Source organism: Odocoileus virginianus, chromosome 4 (genome assembly GCF_023699985.2).
Source record: "Odocoileus virginianus isolate 20LAN1187 ecotype Illinois chromosome 4, Ovbor_1.2, whole genome shotgun sequence".
Classification (NCBI taxonomy): Eukaryota; Metazoa; Chordata; class Mammalia; order Artiodactyla; family Cervidae; genus Odocoileus; species Odocoileus virginianus.
In genome coordinates this window covers 509,769-537,138 of record NC_069677.1, presented here as the reverse complement: position 1 = coordinate 537,138, position 27,370 = coordinate 509,769, and the positions used below count along the sequence as shown (strand labels likewise).

The following is a 27,370-nucleotide window of genomic DNA, read 5'->3' as shown; positions in this document are numbered from 1 at the left end:
TTATTTATTGGCCCCTACATACCAACTTTTTGTTTTTTTCTATTTTTTTCTTAGAATTAAAAACTATACCAGCATTAATATCCTAAAATATAAGGCATATTTTGGAGATATTGTGGGTTTAGTTCCAGACCACCACAATAAAGTGAATATCACAATAAACTGAGACACACAAATTTTTGGTTTCCCAGTGCATGTAAAAGTTTTGTCTAAAGAAAAAAGTTATGTCTACACTATACTGTGACTTCCCTGCTGGCACTTCAGTAAAGAATCTACTGGCAATGCAGGAGACATAAGCACCGTGGGTATGGTCCCTGAGTCAGAAAGATCTCCTAAAGAAGGGAATGGCACCCTACTGCAACATTCTTGCCTGGGAAATCCCATGGACAGAGGAGCCCAACAACACTATACTGTAGTGTATAAGTGTATAATAGCATTATGTATAAAAAACAATGTACACACCTTAATTAAAAATACTTTATTACTAAAAAATGTTAACCATCATCTCACAACACAAGGTTGCCATAAACCTGCAATTTGTAAAAAACATAGTAAAGTGAAGGGCAGTAAAATGTGGTATGCCTGTATCTTTGTATATCTGATATGTGTATATATTCACTATCTGTTCACCGAACACACTGACCTTTGTGATCACTGATACACATTGGTACAACATCTACCATGAGCTAGGGAAGAAATTTGTTTTCATTACCTAGTTTTGGACTATGTGATGGTAATTGCCTGAAAAAAAGTTAGCCCAACAATATGACTTTTATTAATACTGTGTCCTACTAAAACAATGCAGACTTTGTGACTATTGTCACATACACAAAAATTAGTTCCAGCAATATGGTTTTTATTAGCACTGTTTCCTGTCCATATTTTTTCCCAAGAGGCTAGTTAGTTCTCCTAGTATCATTTACCAATGATATAATCATTCTTCCTCTTATGAATTTGAATGCCTATTCCTATCAGATATTAAATTCCCACAAATGTAGATAGAGCAACTGAGTTTCAGAGAATAATCTGCACAATATTACAGAGGTAATACATTGACATTTATTTATTTTAACATTAGCCAAAAGGTTAGTTGATTTTGTTACTCTAATTGTGGTGTTTTTTTTCTATTTTTGTGTCTGCTAAAGCTTTGGGTTTCTACTCAGTGTTTTGTTTACTGAACAGTTGATTAGGTGTTGTCTGCTACTAAATTAATGCATTTTAAGATGTAAATAATGTTCATAAATTAAAGTATAAGAACACAAAATAGATGTATTGTGTTACCAGGATCAGTTTTTGACATTGTTATTTGATCTTTCCAATTGTTATTCTATCTTCCCAACCCAGAGATGGAACCCAGGTCTCCCACATTGCAGGCAGATTCTTTACCAGCTGAGCCACAAGGGAAGCCCAAATCTCTTATTTTACATTTCAGTTTCTTTCCTTTTTGGAAGCAAGCATCATGATAATTGAAATATTAAGCTATGAGACACATAAAGGAGATAGTTTTCATTTTAAAAGACATTTCATTTTATATTCCCCAAATGGCAAGCATTTGTTTTTCTTTTCTGTTCTCCTTCCATAGGAAAATACACATGTCTCAGGAAAAAGATCCTAAAATCATTATGGAAGATTAGATTAATAGCAAAAGCTGAATTTTTTTTTCTTTTTTTAGCTCCAGTCTTTTTTCAGATTCTAGTCCCTCCAGATATACATTCTTTGCATATAAAAGTACTTCTATTTGGACTGTTCTGTTTCTCATTCTCTTTCTTAATATCAGCTTCTTGTTCATTGGGTTTTGTATCAATTACCTCTTGCTGCATAATAAACTACCCACAGGCAAATATTTATTCTCTCACAGTGACCCAAGAGTGAGTGAGAGAGAAATCATGAGTGTAGAAGCCATAGTCTTTCTATAACTTAATCTTGGCTGTGACATTCTATTCATTTCTGCTGTTATCGTATTTGTTAGAAGTGAGTTACTAAATCCAGCCCACATGCAAGAGGAGGGGATTTTATAAAGACACAATTACCAGGAAAGTAGGAACCATCTTAGAGGCTGCCTATCACTTCAGTACTAGGATAAGTTACTCAAGGTACATTTTATATACTTTTCACTTATTGCTATTACAGTTTCATATAATTGTTTTATTATTTGTTTACTGTGTATTATTCCTATTAGACTGAAAGCTCTATGATACAGGTATTTATTAAGACCTAGTTATGGTAACTGAATAAATAAATATTATTAATGCAGCTTCCAGCTTCCCTCCACCAGTTCGAAAGTTCTAATGTATGTGATAGGTGGTCACTCAGATACCATCTCAGTGAAAACTACTAGTGAAAGACTGATTATCATCTTAGGAGGCAGAAAAAAAAAAGCTCATTTCCTTTACTTACAATATTTCTCATAAAATTACTGCATTACTTTTCAGGTAGCTTTAGTAGAGAAAAAAATCACATGAGTCTGTTATTCCAACAGTTGTTTTTGTTTAGTCTCTAAGTCATGTCTGACTCTTTTGTGACTCCATGTAGCCTCCCAGGGTCTATGGAATTCTCCAGGTGAGAATACTGGAGTGGGTTGCCATTTCCTACTCCAGGAGACCTTCCCAACCCAGAGATGAAACCCACATCTCTTGTGTCTCCTGCACTGCAGGCGGACTCTTTACCATTGAGCCACTTGGGAAGCTCATTCCAACCATTCCTGTTTGCTATTTAGCAAATAACAAAATCCGGGGGGAAAATTGGCTATGCTTTCAATGATTCCTACAGGGTGGTAGTACTTTTTAATTATATATCAGAAATAAAGTTGTACATTATTGTAAAACTTCCCCCAAAGTTTGTGGATTTTCTGGCTGACTATCATGGATTTCCACTAGTTTCCAATGTGAAAATTATTGCATTAGAAGAAGAAATATAATTAGACTATTTGGCTGACAATTCATCTCATTTTCAGAACCTCTAAAAAAGGGAGACAATTCAAGGTCTCTTCTTGTTTGAATCCATTCATAACTCTAAAAACTGTTGGGAAATAATACTTGTGTGTCTAACCTACATCCACAATATGCAGTTTTATAAAACACAGTACAAACATACTAACTAAAATGTTAAGATTGATATTTTAAGCTTTCTGAAGCCAGAGTGTTATGATAAAGCTTTCTGTACTGTATTGACTTTACCATACTGGTGATTAGAAAAAGTTATGTGCTCAGTATAGCTAAATAAGGTTGTTCTGGCAGTGTGATTTTAATTTCCGGGTCTGTGTGATTAAGATCTCAGTCTCAGAGTTGCATTTATTTAAAATGAAGCTTGAATCTTTAGGAGAAATGTAGTTTCCTTTTTACTGGCTTTAAAACCTCAGTTTGTAATGCTCTTCAGACACCTTTCACTAGTTATTCCTTACTTATTAAGAATGACAGTCTGCATTTTGCAGAGGGGAGAACTAGAGTATATAAATTTAATTATTTTAAGTAATTTGGGAAAGAAGCAGAGTGAAATAAAACTCATATCTCTCATATTTTCCCACCATTGCTTTATTCAAAATGATCCAGTTCTGTATTTGCTATGATAATTTGCAGAGTTTTGAAATCAGAAGCTTGAAACACCGACTGGAAAATGCAGTAATTCTATTGTTTGGTCCTCCTTGTGTAAAATATCAGAATATTTGCACAGATTTAAGTGTATTGAAATATATTGAATATATTTTAATGTATTCTATGTTCCTTTTTAAAAAAAGTATTGATAGTAAGTTCATTAAATGTTAAATATCAACAAAGATGTCAAGTAAAGATGTAAATATCACAATAAACCATAAAATGACTTTTAATTAGGTCAGTACTAGCATAGAAGTCCCAAGTTCTGGAGAGAAATATCAAAAGAAATGTAAAACTAAAGTTCTTATACATTATTCTCCTATATAGCTATATGGTCATTTTATTAGAGCATAGCCAAATATTTTAGACTACAGTTTTGATTCAATTTTAGGATTCTTTCAGCTTAAATTCATTTGTTCAGGCTCCTTACTTCTTGTTTGTATGCTCCCCAAACCTTGCAAATGAATGAAAGAGCAGAAAATCTTTAATTTTTTGTTTCCCATCAGCATATATTAGAAATAATAATCTAAGCCACTATATTGACTAATTATGGCATAATATATGTTCTACTTTGGTTAATAAACAGTTACTGAATCTGGGATTTTACTGGGAATTGTGAAATATCAGAAATGCCTATTTCTAACTTTTTTAGTCAGTACAGCCCAGCAAAGCACAGGATTTTACATAGCTAAAAACTGTTAAATCACACAAGAAAACCATGTGCTATTTCTGAGAGTCTTTTTCACTCACTGGAGGAAGTCTTTGGAGTGTGGGTTTGCATAGTCATGCCTATACAGTGTCTACTGTGTGGGTGGTATATACTTGCTCAGGCAAATGACAATGATGATTTTGGGAAAGGAAACTCAAAGCGAGTGCTCAAAGTGACTAAGAGGTTTCATTAATAGTCAAATCACAAAACAATCTCACTTCTACTGATGATTTTGACTTAGATGGAAAAGGTTTTGTTTTTTTTTAAACATTATTTCCAGTGCCAAGGGGTTTTCATTTGTATTTCCTTTTATGTTTGTTTGTGTGGATGCATGTTCTAATATTATGTGTGTTAAAACCTGATGTTTCTGACATTGTTTTTAATTAAACTGAGGGATAATTTATATACAATTAACTGGGTACATTTAAAAGTTACAATTTGATGAGGTTTTGCAGTCAGATATTTCTGTAATTACCATCACAAACAAGATACAAAACATTTCCATCCCAAAATATTCCTCCATGTATACTAGTAGTCCTTCCTTGTCTTCATTCCTATCTGTGGGCAACCAATGATTTGCCATTTGTCCCCATAGATTAGTTAGCATTTTATATTAGTATACTCTTTTGTGTGATATCTAGTATGTACTCTTTTGTATCTACCTTATTTCACTCAAAGGAATGATTTTTGAGATTCATCAATGTTGTGTGTGTTCCTTTTCACTGCTGAATAGTATTCCATTATACAGATAACTTAGCTATCTGTCGACTGGCATTCGGGTTGTTTCTAGCTTTTGGTTACTGGGAATAAAGCTTCTAGGAACATTCATGCACAAGTCTTTGTGTAGACATGTTTTTATTTCTCTTGGGTAAATACTTAGGATTAGACTGGTAAGGTTATATGTGGCATGTATTTGACTTTTGGAAAAAATACCATAAATTTTCTAGTGCAGTTATACTTTTTTATATTCCCCCTAATAATGTGTGAAAGTTTCAGTTGTTTCACATTTTTGCCAATATATATTATCAGTCTTTTTAACTTTATCCATAGTTATAGGTGCATAATCATTGTCTCATTGTGATTTAAATCTGTATTTCCTCTATGAGTACTAATGTTGAACATCTCTTTTGTGTATTTATTGGTAATCTGAATTTCTTTTTTTTTGGTCAAGTGTCTGTTTAAATCATTTTCCTGGTTTTTTTTTTTTTAAATTTATTTAAAAAGTTATTGAATTGTAAAAGTTTTTCACATACTGTTGTTTTTTCAGCTGTGCTGTGGCTTATAGGATATTAGTTCTCTGGGAATTGAATCTGAATTTCTGTAGTCAAAGTGCTGAGTTCTAACCATTGGACAACCAGAGAACTCCTGAAGAACCAGCTTTTGGTTTTGTTAATTATTACTTGTTTATTTATTTATTTATTATTGTTTTCTGTTTTGTTGATTTCTGCTCTTCCTTTTATTGTTTTCATCTTTCTTGTTTGTTTTTAGCTTCTTCAGGTGGATTTTAGGTAATTCCTATTTTGTTACTAGTCTTTAAAGCTATTATTTTTTCTGTAAGCATTGCTTTAGGCTAGCTGCATATCACAAAATTTGATGCTATGTACACTTTTATCTGTCCTGCTTCTTTTATGTAACATTATGTCCTGGAGATCACTCTGGTAATAGTTTATAAAGATATCCCTCATTCTTTTTAAGGGTTTCATGGTACTTCATTTTGTGGATGTTCTATAATTTAGACAACTATTTTCCTATGATTTGGATTATTTCTAAAAGTTTTGCTAATACAATGTAGTAATGACCTGCCTTCTGTTATATATATTAATGTATTTCATACTGTTGCCTATATAGCTTTGGGATAGATTCTGGGAAGTGATATGGCTGGGTCAAAAGGAAAATGCATATGTAACTGCTACTTATTGTCAAATTTTCCATTACTGAAATGGTAACATTTTACATTCCTACCTGCAGTATATGTCATGCCTATCTCTCTACAGTTTTGCAGAGTATATTGTTAAACTTTTCGGATTTGACGATCTTATAGGTGAGATATAGCATTTCTGCATTGTTTTAATTTGCATTTCTTTTACCATAAATGATGTTGACCTTCTTTCTAAATGACTAGGAGACATGTATACTTCTTTTTCTGTAAATTGTCCACAACTATAGCGTTGTGTTGACCTTAATTTTTAACCCAGCTTGAGCCAGCTGTCTGCCAGGATGCTGTGCAAACCACTCTTTTAAGCTCTGAGGATGAAGAATGAGCAACCTAGATGAAAATCCCTGCCCCGCCTGGAGTTTACAGTCTAGTGAGGGAGTGGTGGTTTTGGCCCATGAATTTTGGCAAATGTCTCAAATCCTCCTCCTTAGGTTAACTATTCCTATTCAGATCCAGAATTCATAATGCTTGTGTTCATGTGCCTTTATAATAATCCTGATTCTATGGACTTACCTGTTGATGTGATCTTTCAGACCTTTGTCTCTCTGTTTCTACAGAAACATGGCTGGGACTTGCTTCTCCAACTCTCTCATTTTGGGTTAATTTTGGGCTTCCCAGGTGGGACTAATGGTAAAGAACCCTCCTGCCAATACAACAGACATAAAAGATGCAGGTTCGATCACTCAGTTGGGAAGAGCCCCTGGAGGAGGGTATGGCAATCCACTCCAGTATTCTTGCCTGGAGAATCCCCATGGACGACTGAAGTGACTTAGCACACATGTATGGGTAGTGTATGTCTTAGGAACCAACCCTTGGCTTCTACTCATTGTGGTAAGAACTACTTGCATAAGAATAATTTGGCAATTGGAGCAGCTTAAAAGCTGGGGTGAATGTGAAAGCCTCTCAGTTGTGTCCAACTCTTTGTGACCCCGTGGACTATTGCCCCCCAGGCTCCTCTGTCCATGAAATTCTCCAAGAGAGAGAATTACAGTGGGTAGCTGTCCCCTTCTCCCAGGGATCTTCCCAATCCAGGGATTGAACTCAGGTCTCCAGCATTGCAGGCAGATTCTTTACCATCCGAGCCACCAGGGAAGCCCAAGCTGAGTTATTTTGGTCAATCTGCTTCATCACTGTGAGTCTAAATTTCTTTATCTGTAAAATGAGGATGATACCACTTGTCAACATGCAGAGACTCAAATGAATAACATACAAATTACCAAAAATCTGTTCCTAATGTAAGTGTTCAAATATTATTTTAATTTTATTAAAGTAAATAGTAACTAAAAGGGAGGGAGTGGTGTATTAAAAAGTTCTCCAAAAAACACTGTGCATGAAGTTTACCCTAAAGTGTTTCTCTTTGTTGGTCAGATACTGTAGATGCACTGGAAGTATATCAATTCCTTGTGAATACTTTGAGTTTTATGCCTTCCACAATTAGAACCTGCTAGTATCCAGCCTCAATTCTAATCATACATCCAGTTTTTCTCGTATAATGACAATACCCAACCATGTGTAGTTCTTTGAAACCCCCAAATGGCTTCATGCATTCTTTTAAATGCCATTCTTTGTGTGCAATATTCTTTTGCCTTTTAGTTTCCTAGAAAAACCCATCTTCTAAGATCCACCTCAAATATCAACATTGTAGGAAGTCCTCCCTAATCTTTTACCCCTGCTCTCTTAGAGTTAAAAACCTCTTCTTTTAAACATCTGGACATTATGTATACATCTATCATCACACTGAAACTTTATTTTATAATTGTTTCTACAGTTAATTTCTTGCCTGGACCTCAGGCTTATGGAGAGAAAAGGGTATTGCTGATTATGATGTTTCTTTGACTAGTGAGTACTTTGCCAGGAGTTGCTACTCAAAAAATGCTTACTAACAATTTTCACTTGGAGCTTGTCTTGTAAAATTTGAACTTAATAGACAATTGTCTATGTGATGTGATTGCAACAGTATTTAGGAAACTCCTTTGTTGTTCTATATCAGCATCCAATCAACATATCAGTACTAAAATTCTCCTTTCTCACTGGTGCCTGAAATGTCTGTTCAGTTCAGTTCAGCCGCTCAGTCGTGTCTGACTCTTTGTGACCCCATGAATTGCAGCACACCAGGCCTCCCTGTCCATCACCAACTCCTGAAGTCTACCCAAGCCCATGTCCATCAAGTCGGTGATGCCATCCAGCCATCTCATCCTTTGTCGTCCCCTTCTCCTCCTGCCCCCAATCCTACCCAGCATTAGGGTCTTTTCCAATGAATCAACTCTTCGCATGAGGTGGCCAAAGTATTGGAATTTCAGCTTCAACATCAGTCCTTCCAATGAACACCCAGGACTTCTTTCCTTAGGATGGACTGGTTGGATCTCCTTGCAGTCCGAGGGGCTCTCAAGAGTCTTCTCCAACACCACAGTTCAAAAGCATCAATTCTTCAGCGCTCAGCTTTCTTTATAGTCCAACTCTCACATCCATACATGACCACTGGAAAAACCATAGCCTTGACCAGACGGACCTTTGTTGGCAAAGTAATGTCTCTGCTTTATAACATGCTGTCTAGGTTGGTCATAACTTTCCTTCCAAGGAGTAAGTATCTTTTAATTTCATGGCTGAAATCATCTGATTTTGGAGCCCAAAAAATCTCCAGTGATTTTGGAGCCCCCAAAAATAAAGCCTGACACAGTTTCCACTGTTTCCCCGTCTATTTCCCATGAAGTGATGGGACCAGATGCCATGATCTTAGTTTTCTCAATGTTGAACTTTAAGCCAACTTTTTCACTCTCCTCCTTCACTTTCATCAAAAGGCTTTTTAGTTCCTCTTCACTTTCTGCCAGAAGGGTGGTGTCGTCTGCATATCTGAGGTTATTGGTATTTCTCCTGGCAATCTTGATTCCAGCACAAGCTTCTTCCAGCCCAGCGTTTCTCATGAGGTACTCTGCGTGTAAGTTAAATAAGCTGGGTGACAACATACAGCCTTGACATACTCCTTTTCCTATTTGTAACCAGTCTGTTGTTCCATGTCCAGTTCTAACTGTTGCTTCCTGACCTGCATACAGGTTTCTCAAGAGACAGGTCAGATGGTCTGGTATTCCCATCTTTTTCAGAATTTTCCACAGTTTATTGTGATCCACACAGTCAAAGCTCTTGGAGTAGTCAATAAAGCAGAAAGAGACGTTTTTCTGGAACTCTCTTACTTTTTCAATGATCCAGCAGATGTTGGCAATTTGATCTCTGGTTCCTCTGCCTTTTCTAAAATCAGCTTGAACATCTGGAAGTTCACGGTTCATATATTGCTGAAGCCTGGCTTGGAGAATTTTGAGCATCACTTTACTAGTGTGTGAGATGAGTGCAATTGTGCTCTCATTCTGTGTTATAGACAGAAGTGTCTGTAACAGATAGTAAAAAACTTTTTCACAACTGGAGATAGATTAAATGCATTAAATGGAGATAGATTAAATGCATTTATGCTAGAAGAAGAAATACTTTGACTTGAATATAAGACAGGAGGGTGGTGAGTGGCACTGGGGGCACTGGGGGGCACTGGGGGTATGCCATATATGTAGGAAGATCAAATCAAAAGTTCATACCAGTATAAATTTTTCTGAGATGTTTGCCTTCCTGTCATAATTCATGTTTTTATCGGCAACTGCAACCCCCAAATGGCCCAAGGAATGTGAAAAAAAAAGTAATTTTCACCAGGAGTAAGAAATGCTTATGTGTATTTCTCTCTTCACCCCATGTGTCTTTTCAGAATGCTTCAGTGCGGGAATGAAAGGTCCTATAACATCAAACAACTCAATGCAGCAGATGGACAATGGCAATCACAGTTCAGGTAATGCTCATCTTTTTTTTTTTTTCCACAGTGGAATATTACATCTTTTTTTTTTTTTTTTTTCCACAGTGGAATATTATTCAGTCTTTTATTTATTTATTTTTTCATTTATTTTTATTAGTTGGAGGCTAATTACTTTACAATATTGTAGTGGTTTTTGCCATACATTGACATGAATCAGCCATGGATTTACATGTGTTCCCCATCCCGATCCCCCTTCCCGCCTCCCTCCCCATCCCATCCCTCTGGGTCTTCCCAGTGCACCAGCCCTGAGCACTTGTAGAAAAGTGCTTGAGGCTTGTACAATTTTTACACTTTGAGATCTTGAACTGTCTTAAGTACATTTATAGATTGAATTGTCTAAAATTGTCTAAATGAAATACTGCTTATGTTTAAAAATGTTTGTAGATTTTTCATTCTGAAATTATCTTCTGTGCTTGTTTAGTACCTATTTCAAGACTGTGATCATGAAGTAAACCAACAGCACAATCCCAGTTTTTTTCATTCAATTTTTAAATCATAGGTTTACTAATTTTACTCTAGAAAACTTGAAAAAAATTGGCCTTACCAGGTGTTACTAATTTACTTTCTGTATGCCTTTACCCAGCTCTACTGTCTCCCTAATTTTTATTCCTCATCATTTAACTCTTTCTTTATATTTCAAAATACTATTTTTGTTACATATTTTACATTGAGCACTTCATGGAAAAATAATTCTAGTGATTTCAAAATGTATTCTTGGACTCAATAAATATCTTTTCTAATTATATTTAATTATTTACTATCTAGAAAAATTAGATTTCAGGTCAACTGCAGACTCAAATAAGTAAAATGACTATGTAAACTATTAATTTGAGGGATGCAAATAGTGCTTGAGTTTAGGGGGTTAAATGGTGACTCCACATCAAGATATGTCCACCAGGAAACTACAAATTGGGTATATTTAGACAAAGTTTCTTTGAAAATGTAATTGAGTTAAAGCTTTCAGATGAGATCATCCTGGATTAGCGTGGGCCCTAATCCAATGACAAATGTGCTTAGAAAAGAAAAGGAGAAGGCACAAGGGAAAATACAATGTGAAGATGGTAATACATCTACAAGCTAAGGAACACCAAGGATTTCTGGCAGCCACTCAAACCTGGAAGAAACAAAAAAGGATTCTATACTAGAGGCTTTGGAAAGAATATGGTCCTGCTAACACTTTGATATCAGACTTCTGGCTTCCAGAAATGTGTGAGAATAAATAGCTGTTTTAAGGCATTGAGTTTGAGGATGCATATTAAGACAGCTCTAGGAAACTAATATAAAGAGTAACTAAGTTACTTTTCTACTGTAAACATATCTTTAAAAACACAGTCCACATATGATTCAGTCTATTTATGATAGCATAATGGCTCAATAAACTCATCCTAAGTTGAAAATATCTTAAGTCAAAATACACCTAACCTACCTAACAGGAGAAAAAGGTGGTGACAGAGGATGAGGTAGTTGGATGGCATCACTAACTCAATGGACATGAGTTTGAGCAAACTCCAGGAGATAGTGAAGGGCAGGGGAGCCTGGTGTGCTGCAGTCCATGGGACTGCAGAGTCGAACACAACTTAGCGACTGAACAACAACAACCTAACATCAAAACTTAGCCGAGCCTTCTTTAAACAGTTGAACAAAATCATCTAACACAAAGCCTATCTTATACTAACATGGATATCTCATGTAATTTATTGAATACTTACCTTTTGAGAAAGTGAAAAAAATGTTTGTATGGATACAGAATAGTTGTAAGTATATCAGCTTACAACTGGGAACTGACTGGGGGCAGTGGTTTACTGCAGCTGCCCAACATCACAAGAGAATATTGTACTGCATTATTGCTATCCTGGAAAGCAATCAAAATCCAAAAAATCAAAGTACAGTTTCTACTGAATGCATATCAATTTTGCACCATTATAGAGTAAAAAAAGAAATTCTAAATCATACCATCCCAAGGTGGGGACTGACAGTATATGTACATACTGAAAGAGTTTAAATTAGACTTCTTATGTTAATGTAAAACTATAATCTTTCTAAACTTAAAAGAAAATTTGGTTTCATATGAAGAAATTGAAGACAGAAATCATAGAACCATTGTTCAGAAGCTTTAAATGATTGTTGTACTACTTTGGTATATACAAAGCTTCAAGAAAGACTGAGTAAGAAAGATGCTTTCTTTTATCAATGAAGACATGATACTTCATGTGAAATTGGCATTCTATAGGAACCAGATACCAAATGGAGAAAATAAAACTGGATGACTTATATTAGCAATTAACTAAGTTTAAAAAACATCTCTAGTATTATAAAAATAATCAGAGGACTACTTCTGAAAATAAGAGTAATATTTTTCTTTTCTGAAAAATGTAATTTTGGCACAGTTAAGAGTACACTACAACTTGTAGGTTTTAGTTCTGGTATGAGGAGTTGCAAGAAATAATTTACTGATTTTCTTCCCAAGGTATTTTTCTTTAGACAGTGAATGTTGCTCAGTTGTAGGAGAATTTTGTATGTGGTTTGAGAGGCAGAATTCTCCATGGGCCTCCACTCACTGGAATACCTTTATTAAGCATGAAGTCACTTTTACACTCTAGTCCACTGAAACTCAAAAACTTGAAGACTTTTAGTTCAGTTCAGTCACTCAGTTGTGTCCGACTCTTTGCAACCCCATGGACTGCAGCATGCCAGGCCTCCCTGTCCATTACCAAACTCCCGCAGTTTACTCAAACTCATGTCCATTGAGTTGGTGATGCCATTCAACCATCTCATCTTCTGTTGTCCCCTTCTCCTCCCGCCTTCAATCTTTCCCAGCATCAGGGTCTTTTCAATTGAGTCAGTTCTTCACATCAGGTGCCAAAGGATTAGAGTTTCAGCTTCAGCATCAGTCCTTCCAATGAATATTCAGGACTGATTTCCTTTAGGATTGACTGGTTGGATCTCCTTGCAGTACAAGGGACTCTCAAGAGTCTTCTCCACCACCACAGTTCAAAGGCATCAATTCTTCGGCACTCAGCTTTCTTTATAGTCCAAATCTCACATCCATATATCACTACTGGAAAAACCACAGCTTTGACTAGATGGACCTTTGTTGGCAAAGTGATATCTCTGCTTTATAATATGCTGTCTAGGTTGGTCATAACTTTTCTTCCAAGGAGCAAGAGTCTTTTTAATTTCATGGCTTCAGTCACCATCTGCATTGATTTTGGAGCCCCCCCAAATAAAGTATGTCACTGTTTCCATTGTTTCCCCATCTATTTGCCATGAAGTGATGGGACCAGATGCCATGATCTTAAGTTTTCTGAATGTTGAGTTTTCAGCCAACTTTTTCACTCTCCTCTTTCAGTTTCATCAAGAGCCTGTTTAGTTCTTCTTTTCTTTCTGCCATAAGGTTGGCAGAAAATGGACTTCCTGATAGCACAGACAGTAAAGAATCTGCCTGCAATACAAGAGACCTGGGTTTGATCCCTGGATCAGGAAGATCCCCTGGAGAAGGGAATGGCTACCCACTCCAGTACTCTTGCCTGGAGAATCCCATGGATAGAGGAGCCTGGCAGGCTACAGTCCATGGGGGTCGTAAAGAGTCGGACATGGGGTTGCAAAGAGTTGGAAGACTTAATTGAAGTCAATTATGAAGACACCACGTAATATATGACCAAGCTCTTCCAACAGAATCCCCTGGTACCCATACTGATTTAGTTACATCTCATAAAAACTAACGTGTCAAACTGACAGTATTCCCAAACAAGATGGCTAAAATGAGAATTCACTGAAATGGCAACAGCTTAGTTCAGAGCATGAAAATCATTTGCTCTGTTACCAAAAGTAACAATTTTTATGGGGCATAGGAAGTGAAATCCAAAGGATAAGAAGAAAAGTCTTAAAATATCTCCTAGAAGATATTAATCAAAGCTGGATTCTTTGAACTTTCCATTGATAACAACCTATACCTTTCAAATAAGGAGCATGGAACTTCCCTGGCAGTCCAGTGGTTAAGACTCCTCATTTCCACGGGCAGGGGGTGTGGGTTTGATCCCTGGTAGGGGGAATAAGATTCTGATAGCCATGCACTGTGGCCAAAAAAAATTTTTTTTTAAATAGGGAGAATGATTGGTGACAGCCAGACATGTGAAGAACTGATGCTGAAGAAGAACTCTGTTTAACCAGAACCAGAGAATATTATGGTTGTGAAACACATTCTTCCAGAAACAGCAGGTCTCAGGGCTGCAAAGGCCAAAATGCCCCCAAGAGAAGGCCTTGATAGGTTCCAGTAATCTTTGTCTATTATGGCTGCCATCTTCTGACCACCAGACAGCTCCCTTTTAGCTGGGAATGGGCAGGGTTCATTGTAGTTTTTTTACTTATCAGAATCCTATTGGGTGTCCTCAATACTTGCCACACTTCACTAAAGGTAAGGAGAGCAAGGAAAGAAGGGAGGAAGGAAGGAAGCAAGAAAGGAAGGAAGAAAGGAAGGAATTGTAACATGTTAAAAATAGAATATGAAACTTATGTAATTTGAGGGAGAATTTGGAATTATCACTGGAGATTTATTTTTAAAAGGCAAAGTAAGCAAAGGAAAATAGAATATTCAGTAGATGTTCATTGTTTTTATTTATAACTGTTGTCAATGTAAGAAATTAGAACAAAAAAATACTGTACTTTAAGTCAAGAGTTAGCAAACTATGGCCATGGGCAAAATCCAGCCAACTGTATATTTTTGTAGATTAAAATTTTATTGAACAAAACCATGGGCATTTGTTCCCTTATTATATATGGCTGCTTTCTTGCTGCAACAGCAGAATCGAATACTTGCAACAGAGACCATATGGAACCCAAAGCCTCAGATGTCTACTCTTTAGTCCTTTGGCAAAGCTATATTGTGTGCTACGATGGAGCTTCAGAGTCTAGAACACCTAAGATGTAACTTGATCTCAGTAATCCCTCTGAGGTCAGCTCTGATTTCTTATCTGTTTCTGGAATAGATATTTGACCCCAATATGACTAAATTTAATAGTTGGAATCTCATTCTTTGTCTTCTTTCCAGCCCAATTCAATAACACTTAGTTGCTGAGAAAAGCCAAATTATTTCAGAGGTCTGTTCACTGCTCATTTTTAAGACATTATTGAATTTCTCTATTTATTATGTGGTAGAATTGGGTAGAAAAATTAGAATGGGGAGCAAAAATACATTTTTATAAGCAGGAGTGCTCATAAATTATTGAAATTCTTATGGTGGTCTTATAAACTAAGGGGAAGAAATTTTAGGTCCTTAAGTCATAAGAGGCATTTAAAAAATCATTGTTGTTGTTTAAATAAAATAGTATTATGATAGATTTTTCAGAAGGCAAATTTGAAGTTGATTAGGACTATTTTGATGGTCAGAAACTCTACAGAACTCAAGGGAAGGAATGCATGTAGGTCTCAGGAACTATGGAATTGGGAACTTGAACTAGGTGAAGTCTGCCATCTCTCTTTCGGCTTTTGCTTCATTCTTCCATAGTAGGTTTATTAGTCAGGGTTCGAAAGAAAAACAGGAAAAGATGTGTGTGTGTGTGTGTGTGTGTGTTGGACATACATCCTGTAGAGAGAGAGAAAGAGAGAGAGGCGGGGAGAGAGAGAGAAAGAGGAGGAGAGATTGATTTATTTTAAGGAATTGACTCATGTGATTGTGGAGGCTTGGCAAGCCCAAAATCTGCAGGGTCTCTGGAGACCCTGGGAAGAGGTGCTTTCGAGGCTGAAGGCAATGTGCTGGCAGAATTCCCTTTCCCATGAGATCAGTCTTTTCTATTAAATCTTTCAACTGACTGGATGAGGCCACTCACATTATGGAGGGTAAATTTACTTTACTCAAAGTCTACTGATAACAAATACCTTCACAGAAACATCTAGAATAATGCTTGACCAAACATTTGGGTACTATGGACTAGCTAGGCTGACATAAAATTAACCATCACAGTAGGAAAAATGGGGAAGAAAGAGGGATGGCCTATTCTTATCGGTCCTGGCTCTTAAATTCTTGAGAAAGTACTTGATTTGCCCAACTGTTTGAGGTGTCCACCACTGGTCTAAACAATTTTAATCAAGTAGTGGCATCTGTAAAAAAAGACCATAAATCAGCCCAGCTCATGTGAGGTGTCCGTGATGAACCAATACATTATGGGTAGGGAAAGGTGGGGGCAGGGTTATCTTTTGCAAAATAGTTTGAAATATAAAATGAGGTGTTGCATAAATGGGGAATCATTGACTAATAACTTATAAATATAATTTTCAAATGTTAACATGTCTTTCCATATAATGATGGGCCTTCCTCTAATTTCAGTTTTCCAAGTTTTTTGTGTAATTTTAGTTATGGCTCATTGATTTTCTATCATGTTGTATACAAGTTCTGGTGAAGAAATGATGGTTTTCACTCTAAATTTCTAAGATTGATTTCATCCACTTTTCTCTGAATATTTTCTAGATTCAATAATTACTTCATCTATGGACAGAAAGCAGAGCACTGTAACACTTCCTACAGAAGGTAGTATGTTTCTTCTTTCCTTTTTTTTTTTTTTTTTTGAGGCCAGTACTGAAGCATGGAATGTTGAGCTTCCTCAGAAACATAGTCAATGGTGGTCTGGCCCCCGTGCTGGTCTTGGGCCCAGTTGAAAAATATGGTGATCTGAATGCTGTGGGATAAGGGACTTGAATTACTTCACTCATTCTCCCTTAAAGCTGTTCAATTCCACTGGAAGGTTATGGGGTTTTCTCTCTCAGGCACCATGCTGGGCTTTGGGAGGAACATAAAGATGAGCAAGACTAGCAGAGAGCCCCTAGGGAGTTCAGTCTCGTGGGGGAACCCAGGTGGGAGCACAGCTGTCACACAGGAGGTGAGCACTCACATCACCTGTACCAAGACTGTAGAGCGGAGTGGCTAAGCACCAAGGCTTAGGAAAGGGCTCACAGAGGATGTAGCGTGTGGATCAAGTCTTAAGGGAAGTGCATTTTAATAGAAAAAGAGCATTTGTATAGGGCATTCTAGACTGTAAAAACAATGTGAGAAATGACATGGAAGCAGAATTGTGCTTGGTGTTTTTCTGCACCACGGGGACAATGTAGTGTGTAATAAATAAGATTGTAAAGAGAGTCAATGTGACAGTGAGGGCTTTCAAAGCCAATATGAAGACATTTAAACTTATTTTTCAGGCAGTGAGTGATTTCTGGAGGGTTTTAGAGTTGAGGGAATCTTATCTATGTTGTAGAATGATATCTGGATGCAGTGTAATGATGTCTGGATGTCTGGACTGGAGGAGAAGAGTTTTGAGACAGAGACAGAAGTTAGGAGGCTTTTGCATCAATCCAAGTATATGGCGATGGGGACTTAATCTAACATAGGGTAGTGAGAAAAGAAATGAAATGCCCAGAGCCAAGAATTTGTCTATGTACATAAGGCTGGATGAGACTGGAAGATATTTATAGATGAAGAATGGATTGTGGTTGCTGTTTTGGGAGCAAAGATGAGACTCTACTGTCTTCTCAGTGAAGCAAGAAGTAAAATCACCCTAGGTGATCACAGGAAGCATATGGAGAATACATTTGTTAGGTGTTAAGCCCACAGATTGTTGTGGAGGTACTGGTCATTGGTAAATTATCACAACAGATATGAAAAAGGAAAAAAGAGGTTGAAGAAAGGCTTAAAATCAACAATAACAAAAGAACTATCATCACCGTGCAAAAGGTGAAGGGTGATTGAAGTTTATAGAATGGTAGAAAGTGAAAGAACATAGAATATCTGCAATGCTTGGAATCCTACCATTGGAGTTATTTCTTTGGATACTATGCCCCTGTTCCATTGTGTGTTTTTTTGATTAGCAAGAACTTTCCTTTAAAAAATAGAGTCAGATATTGAGGATAAGTATTAGACAAAACATTAAAGTCTTATGCTGCTTATAAGCTAAAGTTCAAAATCCCAAGAACTATGGAAGGATATTCACAACTTGCTCTCACCGGTCTCTTATATTTCTGGTTTTATCTTAAGCATCATTTCCTTATGCACAAAGATGCTTCCCACATCCAACCTCTAGCAGCTCTCTAACAAGCCGTATTCTTGTTTGTCTCCAAGCCTAGGGGATGCCACTTAGAGTGATGGAAAGAGCATGGATTTAACTGCCCTCTTAGATCTGCTTTAAAATCATCTCTTCCTTTATCCAGTAATATAATCTTATATTGGCCATGAGATGCAAAGGCTTGAGTACATCATAGAGGAGGCTGATGATACCAAAAGAGAGGAAAAGTATTAAATGCAAAGTTTTAAACAAATAAGCTTCATCCACGTAAAAAATTTTGCTGTGCCACAGTTGGTTCTGTTCATGTTAAACTGATGAAATCACCAACACTCACCTTAGTTACAGGTGACTTGTAACAGAATCACCTCTCAGCAAATCCCTTTCAATCAGGGACACACGTCAGTTTATGGGAAAGTGTGAGCTTCTATATTGAGAGGTGCTTGCCAGTCTTAATTTTTACTTTAAAATATGGAAAAATAGGTCAATGCTATATTTATACTGATAATTGAATGTATGGAAACAAAATTGTGAGCAAGGTTCACAGCAAACAGTCAGGGAGTATATATGTGAGTGAATAGGAAGGAAGGGGAACTCACTGAAAGGCCATATTTGATACCACTACACATTTGCAATAAAATCCTTTTAATAGAAAATTTACAGAAGAAAATAATCCTTGTTTTTGCATTGATTTGTATTTATATATTGTACTACTCTTTTTTTTTTTCTAGAAAAATACTTCTAAGAATCTCTTTACCACTTGGCATCATCATTTTTCATTTTTGTGAGGTGGCCCACCTAAGGAAATTGCAGATTATTTCAAAATCTGTTGACTTAACTGATTTTGTGCTTCTCCAAATAAAAATTAAGCAAAAGAAATTCCAGCTTGTTCAACCTGAATGCCATCTTAGCTATTTTTAATGAAAATATCATATTCTTCCAGGTTTATGTTTGTCTGCAGTACCACCGTTAAGGATAGGTGTTTAGTTCTGATGTTACTGATTTTTCACTTTCATCAGAATTTAGGAGGAAAAAAACACGTTACTAATGCTTCCATTTTTCCTCCCCTGAGGAGCATGAGTTGTATGATAAATCTAATAGTTTCTGTGGTCAAAAGATTAGATTTAGAAAACTGTCTTTGTCTTTATTTTAGATTCTGCATTCTCATCTATTTGCCTTATAGATATCAAATCTCCTGAATTGATTTTGTAACACTTTAAACAGTTTTGTCACAAGTATAATTCATATTATTTTCTTATTGATACATAACACAGAAGTAAGTTGTTTAATCTTTGTGCTATGTGCTAAGTCACTTCAGTTGTGTCCAACTGTTTGCGACCGTATGGACTGTAGCCTGCCAGGCTTTCTGTCCATGGGATTCTCTAGATAGGAATAATGGAGTGAGTTGTCATGCCCTTCTCCAGGGGATCACTGGATGGGTTTAATACTTTACATGCTTTTCATCAATGTTAGTTTCTTATGTAAGTTTAAGATTTCTGGAGTAAGACACCAGCAAAGTAATGTAAAGTACAATTTCAAGTAATATGCAGTGAATACATTTTAACACATGAAGTTCTTTATCAAGCTTTTCTCTTATTATTCTCTGTATTTGTGCCTGTGTGTATGTGTCCAGCTAATACTTCACTATTGGTACTAGTGGGTACAAAGTCTGTGCTCTATTGCCCTCCTGTGCTGCGGACAAATGTGCTGGTAGCAACATGGGAAATAGTCCTCAGAGACAAGCCACCCTTCTTCAGAGCCTTTAGGCGTGATACGAATCAGACCACAACAGAAAACTGTACAGATGAGAGAATAATTTGGGCCTCCAGACCTGATGAGAATCTTGCTCTTCTGATTTATCCAGTGGCCATCACTCATGATGGGAATTACACGTGTCATATAGTAACACGTGATGGGAATTTCCAACATGGATATCACCTCCAAGTGTTAGGTAAGGAACATCATATGTTGCAGTGTTTCAGATAACCAGATTTTGGGCTGAAACAAATCTCACTCTAAATTCCATGTCCCATATGTTAAGACTGAAGCATTTCCCCTACATTTCTGCAGTGCCCCCTGAGGTGACCCTGATTCAAACTGAGAATGGAACTGCAGTGTGCAAAGCAGCTGCAGGGAAACCAGCTGCACAGATCTCCTGGACCCCAGAGGGTGATTGTGTCACTGAGCAAGAGCCTTACTGGGGTGATGGCACAGTGACTGTCCAGAGTACATGCCGCTGGGGGGGCCACAATGTGCCTGCTGTGTCCTGCTTTGTCTCCCACTTGACTGGCAACAAGAGTCTGTCCATACAGCTGGAAAGAGGTAGGTAATTTTTCTAGTTTTGTGTTTGATTTTCCCTGTCTTTTAGAGGAGTTACCTTAAGAAGGAAAAAGGAGTGTGCAGAGAAACTTCATTCTAGAATGTCCTTTCCAATCTCCATTTTATCTTCCTCTTCTCCTCAAAACAAAGAAATTTGCCTAGAAGAATATTAAAGAAATTTGTTGTAAAAAGTCATATATAGAATGCATTTTATTTTACTTTTAATGGTCCTTTCTGTACTGCTAAATTTACTTGCATCATATACTTTAAAATAAATATTTGTGGCTTTAATAGAAAGATAAAGTATAATTTTAAACAAGTAATTATAATTTTATTAGAAGAATAAAGTTATTCATAAATTACCTTTGTGAATCCTCAGTCTGGTAGAATTTGCTCTTTCAGTTTCCTCCAATAAAATTTCCTAAATGCCATATACTAGCATCTATGATTCAGTTTATAATTGTTTAGTTTCTCTACTCTCTGCTCCTGTCCTACTCTTATTTCTTATTATTAAAACTATTATTTTAATCAACATAACTCATGTAGGTTAAAGTCCACATTGTTCTATAAGCTTATGATAAAAAAACATTAGACCTCTCTCTCCACCTCCACCTCTCCATTCTTACATGATCTCCCAAGGGAAGTATTTCAAATGTTTGAGTGTTTCTTATAGTAATTGACTCAAATTTTATTAATATAAATCACATGGTTATATGGCTGTTCCTTAATATAGCAAATTTGGACATATTGAACCCACTTCTCATGATAGACAAAGATTTTTACTTTCTTCTCTTCCCTCATTCTTCATATACAGTAAAATAGCAAGTTTGGGTTAAATTAGACAATGTTTACATTATTTTGAATGTGTATGTTTTGTTAAGAACTGAATCAATAAATAAACTCATATATTTGTCTCTGAATAAATTTTTGTTCTTCTTGGGCTTAACAGCTTTTCTTTTTTTATCTCCTTAATAATGCATGTATCTATTGTTCAGTAACACTAACTATATATATGTGTATGTATTCAGTCACTAGTTGTGTCTACTCTTTGTGACCCCACAGACTGTAGCCTGCCCGGCTCCTCTGTCCATGGGATTTTCCAGGCAAGAATAGTGGAGAGGGTTGCCATTTCCTCCTCCACCTGGGGATTGAACCTGTGTTTCCTGCATTGGCAGGCAGATTCTTTACCACAGGGAAGTCCGATTTTATATATATATGTATATATATATATATATAATATATACATATGTGACTTGATTTTATATATTTATATATAAAATTTTTTTTTAATGGACTTTATTTTTTAGAACAGTTTTAGGATAACAACAATACTGAGTGGAAAGTCCAGAGAGTTCCCAAATCCTTGCCCCTACAGATACATGGTCTTTCTGTCTATCTACACTCCCCACATCTCACAGTGGTACATTTGTTATAATCATTGGGCCTATCTTAACATATTAGGGCTTCCCTGATAGCTCAGTTGGTAAAGAATCTGCCTGCAATACAGGAGATCCTGGTTTGATTCCTGGGTCAGGAAGATCCACTGGAGAAGGGACAGCGTACCCACTCCAATATTCTTGGGTTTCCCTTGTTGCTCAATTGGTAAAGAATCTGCCTGCAGTGTGAGAGACCTGGGTTCAGTCCCTGGGTTGGGAAGATCCCCTGAAGAAGGGAAAGGCTACCCACTCCAGTATTCTGGCCTGGAGAATTCCATGGACGGTACAGTCTACGGGGTCTCAAAGAGTCGGACATGACTGAGTGACTTTCACTTTCACTTTAACACGTCAAGTGGCTGACTTTATTTTTCTGGGCTCCAAAATCACTACAGATGGTGACTGCAGCCATGAAATTAAAAGACACTCCTTGGAAGGAAAGTTGTGACCAACCCAGATAGCACATTAAAAAGCAGAGACATTACTTTGCCAACAAAGGTCTGTCTGGTCAAGGCTATGGTTTTACCAGTGGTCATGTATGGATGTGAGAGCTGGACTATAAAGAAAGCTGAGCACCAAAGAATTGATGCTTTTGAACTGTGGTGTTGGAGAAGACTCTTGAGGGTCCCTTGGACTGCAAGGAGATCCAACCAGTCCATCCTAAAGGAGATCAGTCCTGGGTGTTCACTGGAAGGACTGATGTTGAAGCTGAAACTCCGGTACTTTGGCCACCTGATGCAAGGAGCTGACTCATTTGAAAAGACCCTGATGTGGGAAAGATTGAGGGCAGGAGGAGAAGGGGATGACAGAGGACGAGATGGTTAGATGGCATCATCTAACCTCAATGGACATGGGTTTGGGTGGACTCTGGGAGTTGGTGATGGACAGGGAGGCCTGGTGTGCTGCGGTTCATGGGGTCAGAAAGAGTCGGACACGACTGAGCGACTGAACTGAAATGATCACTCAAAGTCCATAGTTAACATTAGGGTTCACGCTAGGCACACATTCTGTGAGTTTTGACAAATGTATAAACGGTATGTACTCACCATTATAGTATCATATAGAATAGTTTCACTCCCTTAAAAATCCTCTTTTGTTGTGGTTATTCAGTTGCTAAGTCATGTCTATCCTTTTGTGACCCAGTGGACTGTAGCACCCTAGGCTCATCTGTCCTCCACTATCTCCCAGAGGTTGCTCAAATTCATATCCATTGAGTCAGTGATGCTATCAAACCATCTCATCCTCTGCATTCCCCTTCTCCTTTTGCCTTCAACCTTTCCCACCATCAGGTTCTTTTCCAGTTGGTTGGCTCTTCACATCAGGTGGCCAATATACTGCAGCTTTAGCATCAGCATCAGTCCTTCCAATGAATATTCAGAGTTGATTTCCTTTAGGATGCACTGGTTTGATCTCCTTGCAGTCCAAGGGACTCTAAAGAGTATTCACCAGCACCACAATTCAAAAGCATCAATTCTTCAGTGCTCAGCCTCCTCTCACATCTATACATGACTACTGGAAAAACCATAGCTAAGACTGTAGGGACTTTCATTGGCAAAGTGATGTCTCTGCTTTTTAATATACTCTCTAGGTTTTTCTAGGTTTCTTAAGTTGAAAAAAGTAGGGAAAACCACTAGACCATTCAGGTATGACCTAAATCAAATCCCTATGATTGATTATACAGTAGAAATGAAATGAAAATAGATTCAAGGGATTAGACCTGATAGACTAGAGTGCCTGAAGAATTATGGACAGAGGTTCATGACATTGTACAGGAGGTAGTGATCAAGACTATCTCCGAGAAAAAGAAATGCAAACAGGTAAAATGGTTGTCTGAGGAGGCCTTACAGATAGCTGAGAAAAGAAGAGAAGCTGCAGGCAAAGGAGAAAAGGGAAGATATACCCATCTGAATGCAGAGTTCCAGAGAATAGTAAGGAGAGATAAGAAAGCCTTCTTTGTGACCAATGCAAAGAAATAGAGGAAAACAATAGAATGGGAAAAACTAGAGATCTCTTCAAGAAAATTAGAGATATCAAGGGAACATTTCATGCAAATATGGATACAGTAAAGTACAGAAATGGTATGGAGCTAACAGAAGCAGAAGATATTAAGAAGAGGTGGCAAGAGTACACAGAAGAACTATACAAAAATGATCTTCCTGACCCAGATAACCACGATGGTGTAATCACTCACCTAGAGCCAGACATCCTGGAATATGAAGTCTATTGGGCCTTAGGAAGCATCACTATGAACAAAGCTAGTGGAGGTGATGGAATTCCAGTTGAGCTATTTCAAATCCTAAAAGATGATGCTATGAAAGTGCTGCACTCAATATGCCAGCAAATTTGGAAAACTCAGTAGTGGCCACAGGACTGGAAAATGTCAGTTTTCATTCCAACACCAAAGAAAGGCAATGCCAAAGAATGTTCAAACTATCGCACAATTTCCCTTATCTCACAAGCTAGCAAAGTATGCTCAAAATTCTCCAAGCCACGCTTCAACAGTAGGTGAACCAAGAACTTCCAGATGTTGAAGCTGGTTTTAGAAAAGGCAGAGGAACCAGAGATCAAATTGACAACATCCTCTGGATCATTGAAAAAGCAAGAGAGTCCCAGAAAAATATCTATTTTTTGCATTAATGACTATGCCAAAGCCTTTGACTGTGTGGACCACAACAAACTGTGGAAAATTCTTCAAGAGATGGGAGTACCAGAGCATCTGACTTGCCTCCTGAAAAATTTGTATGCAGGGCAAGAAGCAGCAGTTAGAACTGGTTCCAAATCAGGAAAGGAGTATGTCAAGGCTGTATATTGTCACCCTGCTTATTTAACTTTTATGCAGAGTACATCATGTGAAATGCCAGGTTGGATGAAGCAAAAACTGGAATCAAGATTGCCAGGAGAAACATCAATAACCTCAGATATGGGATGACACCACCCTTATGGCAGAATGTGAAGAAGAACTAAAGGGCCTCTTGATGAAAGTGAAAGAGGAGAGTGAAAAAGTTGGCTGAAAACTCAACATTCAAAAAATGAAGATCATGTCATCCTGTCCCATCACTTCATGGCAAATAGATGGCAAAACAATGGAAACAGTGACAGACTTTATTTCTTTGGGCTCCAAAATCACTGCAGATGGTGACTGCAGTCATGAAATTAAAAGATGGTTGCACCTTGGAAGAAAAGTTATGACCAACCTAGACAGCATATTAAAAAGCAGAGACATTACTTTGCCAACAAAGGTCCGTCTAGTCAAAGCTATGGTTTTTCCAGTAGTCATGTATGGATGTGAGAGTTGGACTATAAAGAAAGCTGAGCACTTAAGAATTGATGCTTTTAAACTGTGGTGTTGGAGAAGACTCTTGAAAGTCCCTTGGACTGCAAGAAAATCCAACCAGTCCATCCTAAAGGAAATCAGTCCTGAATGTTCATTGGAAGGACTCATGCTGAAGCTGAAACTCCAATACTCTGGCCACCTGATGGGAAGAACTGACTCATTTGAAAGACCCCAATGCTGGGAAAGATTGAGGGCAGGAGGAGAAGGGGATGACAGAGGATGAGATGGTTGGATGGCATCACTGACCTGATGGACACAAGTTTGAGCAAGCTCCGGGAGTTGGTGAAGGACAGGGAAGCCTGACGAGCTGCAGTCTATGGGGTCGCAAAGAGTCAGATACGACTGAGCTACTAAACTGAACTGAGGTTTGTCATAGCTTTCCTTTCAAGGAAAAGGCATCTTTTAATTTCATGGGTGCAATGATTCTGGAGCCTAAAAAAATAAAATCCATCTCTACTTCTCCTTTATCCCCATCACTTTGACATGATGTGTTGGAATTGGATGCCATGATAGTTTTTTTTTTTTCATTTATTTTTATTAGTTGGAGGCTAATTACTTTACAATATTGTAGTGGTTTTTGCCATACACTGACATGAATCAGCCATGGATTTACATGTGTTCCCCATCCCGATCCCCCTTCCCACCTCCCTCCCCATCCCATCCCTCTGGGTCTTCCCAGTGCACCAGCCCTGAGCACTTGTCTCATGCATCCAACCTGGGCTGGTGGTCTGTTTCACCCTTGATAGTATACTTGTTTCAATGCTATTCTCTCAGAACATCCCACCCTCACCTTCTCCCACAGGGTCCCAAAATCTGTTCTATATACATCTGTGTCTTTTTTTCTGTTTTTCATATAGGGTTATCGTTACCATCTTTCTAAATTCCATATATATGCATTAGTATACTGTACTGGTCTTTATCTTGGATGCCATGATAATTTTTTTAATGTTGAATTTCAAGCCAGTTTTTTCATTCTTCTCTTTCACTCTCATCAGCAGGCTCTTTAATTCCTCTTCACTTTCTGCCATTAGAGTGACATCATCTGGGTATCTGAAATGATTGATATTTCTCCTGGCAATCTTGATTCCAGATTGTGATTCATCCAACCCAGCATTTCAACATGATGTATTCTGCATATAAGTTAAATAAATAAGCAGTGTGACAATATACAACCTTGTCACACTCCTTTCCCAATTTTGAAGCATGCTATTGTTCCATGTCTGTTTGTAATTGCTGCTTCTTGACTGGCATACAGGTTTCTCAGGAGACAAGAAAGGTGATCCATTACGTCCATCTTTTTAAGAATATTCCACAATTTGTTATGATCCACATAGTCAAAGGCTTTAGCATAGTCAAGGAGGCAGAAGTAGATGTTTTCCTGAAATTTTCTCACTTTCTCTATGATCTAACAAATGTTGGCAATTTGATTTCTGGTTCCTCTGCCTTTTCTAAATCCAGTTTGTACACCTGGAATTCTTGGTTTGCATGCTGCTGATGCCTAGCTTGAAGGATTTGGAGCATAACCTTGCTAGCATGTGAAATAAGTGCAATAGTACAGTAGATTTAACATTTTTTGGTATTGCCATTCATTGGGATTGGAATGAAAACTCAACTTTTTCAGTGCTGACTTTTCCAAATTGGCTGACCTGTTGAGAGCAGCACTTTATTTATTTATTTTTTTTCAGAAACTTTTTTTTTTTTTTAATTAGTTGGAGGCTAATTACTTTACATCATTACAGTAGTTTTTGTTATACATTGAAATGAATTAGCCATGGATTTACATGTATTCCCCATCCCAGTCCCCCCTCCCACCTCCCTCTCCACCCGATCCCTCTGGGTCTTCCCAGTGCACCAGGCCCGAGCACTTGTCTCATGTACCCAACCTGGGCTGGTGATCTGTTTCACCCTAGATAATATACATGTTTCAATGTGAGAGCAGCACTTTAACTGCATCTTTTAGGATCTGAAATAGCTCAGCTGAAATTCCATTACCTTCAATAGCTTTGTTTTATAGTGATGCTTCCTAAGACCAACTTGACTTCACACTCCAGGATGTCTGGCTCAAGGTGAATGACCACACAACTGTAGGTATCTGCATCATTAAGACTTTTTTTTTAGTATAGTTTTGTGTATTCTTGCCACCTTTTCTTAATATCT

The 27,370-nt window shown here is 37.5% G+C and overlaps 2 protein-coding genes across 6 annotated transcripts in view; one reads left to right on the top strand and one right to left on the bottom strand.

Moving 5' to 3' along the window:
• The window catches only part of GTPBP8 (GTP binding protein 8), a 251,204-nt gene extending 230,631 nt beyond the window's left edge, over nucleotides 1–20,573 (bottom strand). For 2 of the 4 annotated variants that reach the window (XM_070465921.1, XM_020879710.2), the window contains exon 1: nucleotides 20,505–20,568. The gene's annotated coding sequence lies outside the window, so the exon portion shown is untranslated. Of the gene's footprint in view, nucleotides 1–20,504 lie in introns of all 4 variants that reach the window. The other 2 variants (XM_070465924.1, XM_070465922.1) reach the window with 2 other exon arrangements.
• The window catches only part of CD200R1 (CD200 receptor 1), a 68,905-nt gene that overhangs the window by 37,182 nt on the left and 4,353 nt on the right, over nucleotides 1–27,370 (top strand). For both annotated transcript variants that reach the window (XM_020879706.2, XM_020879707.2), the window contains exons 4-7: nucleotides 9,978–10,058; nucleotides 16,546–16,605; nucleotides 19,761–20,078; nucleotides 20,198–20,449. In XM_020879706.2, the coding sequence (XP_020735365.2) occupies nucleotides 9,978–10,058; nucleotides 16,546–16,605; nucleotides 19,761–20,078; nucleotides 20,198–20,449 (711 nt within the window). The remainder of the gene's footprint in view (nucleotides 1–9,977; nucleotides 10,059–16,545; nucleotides 16,606–19,760; nucleotides 20,079–20,197; nucleotides 20,450–27,370) is intronic.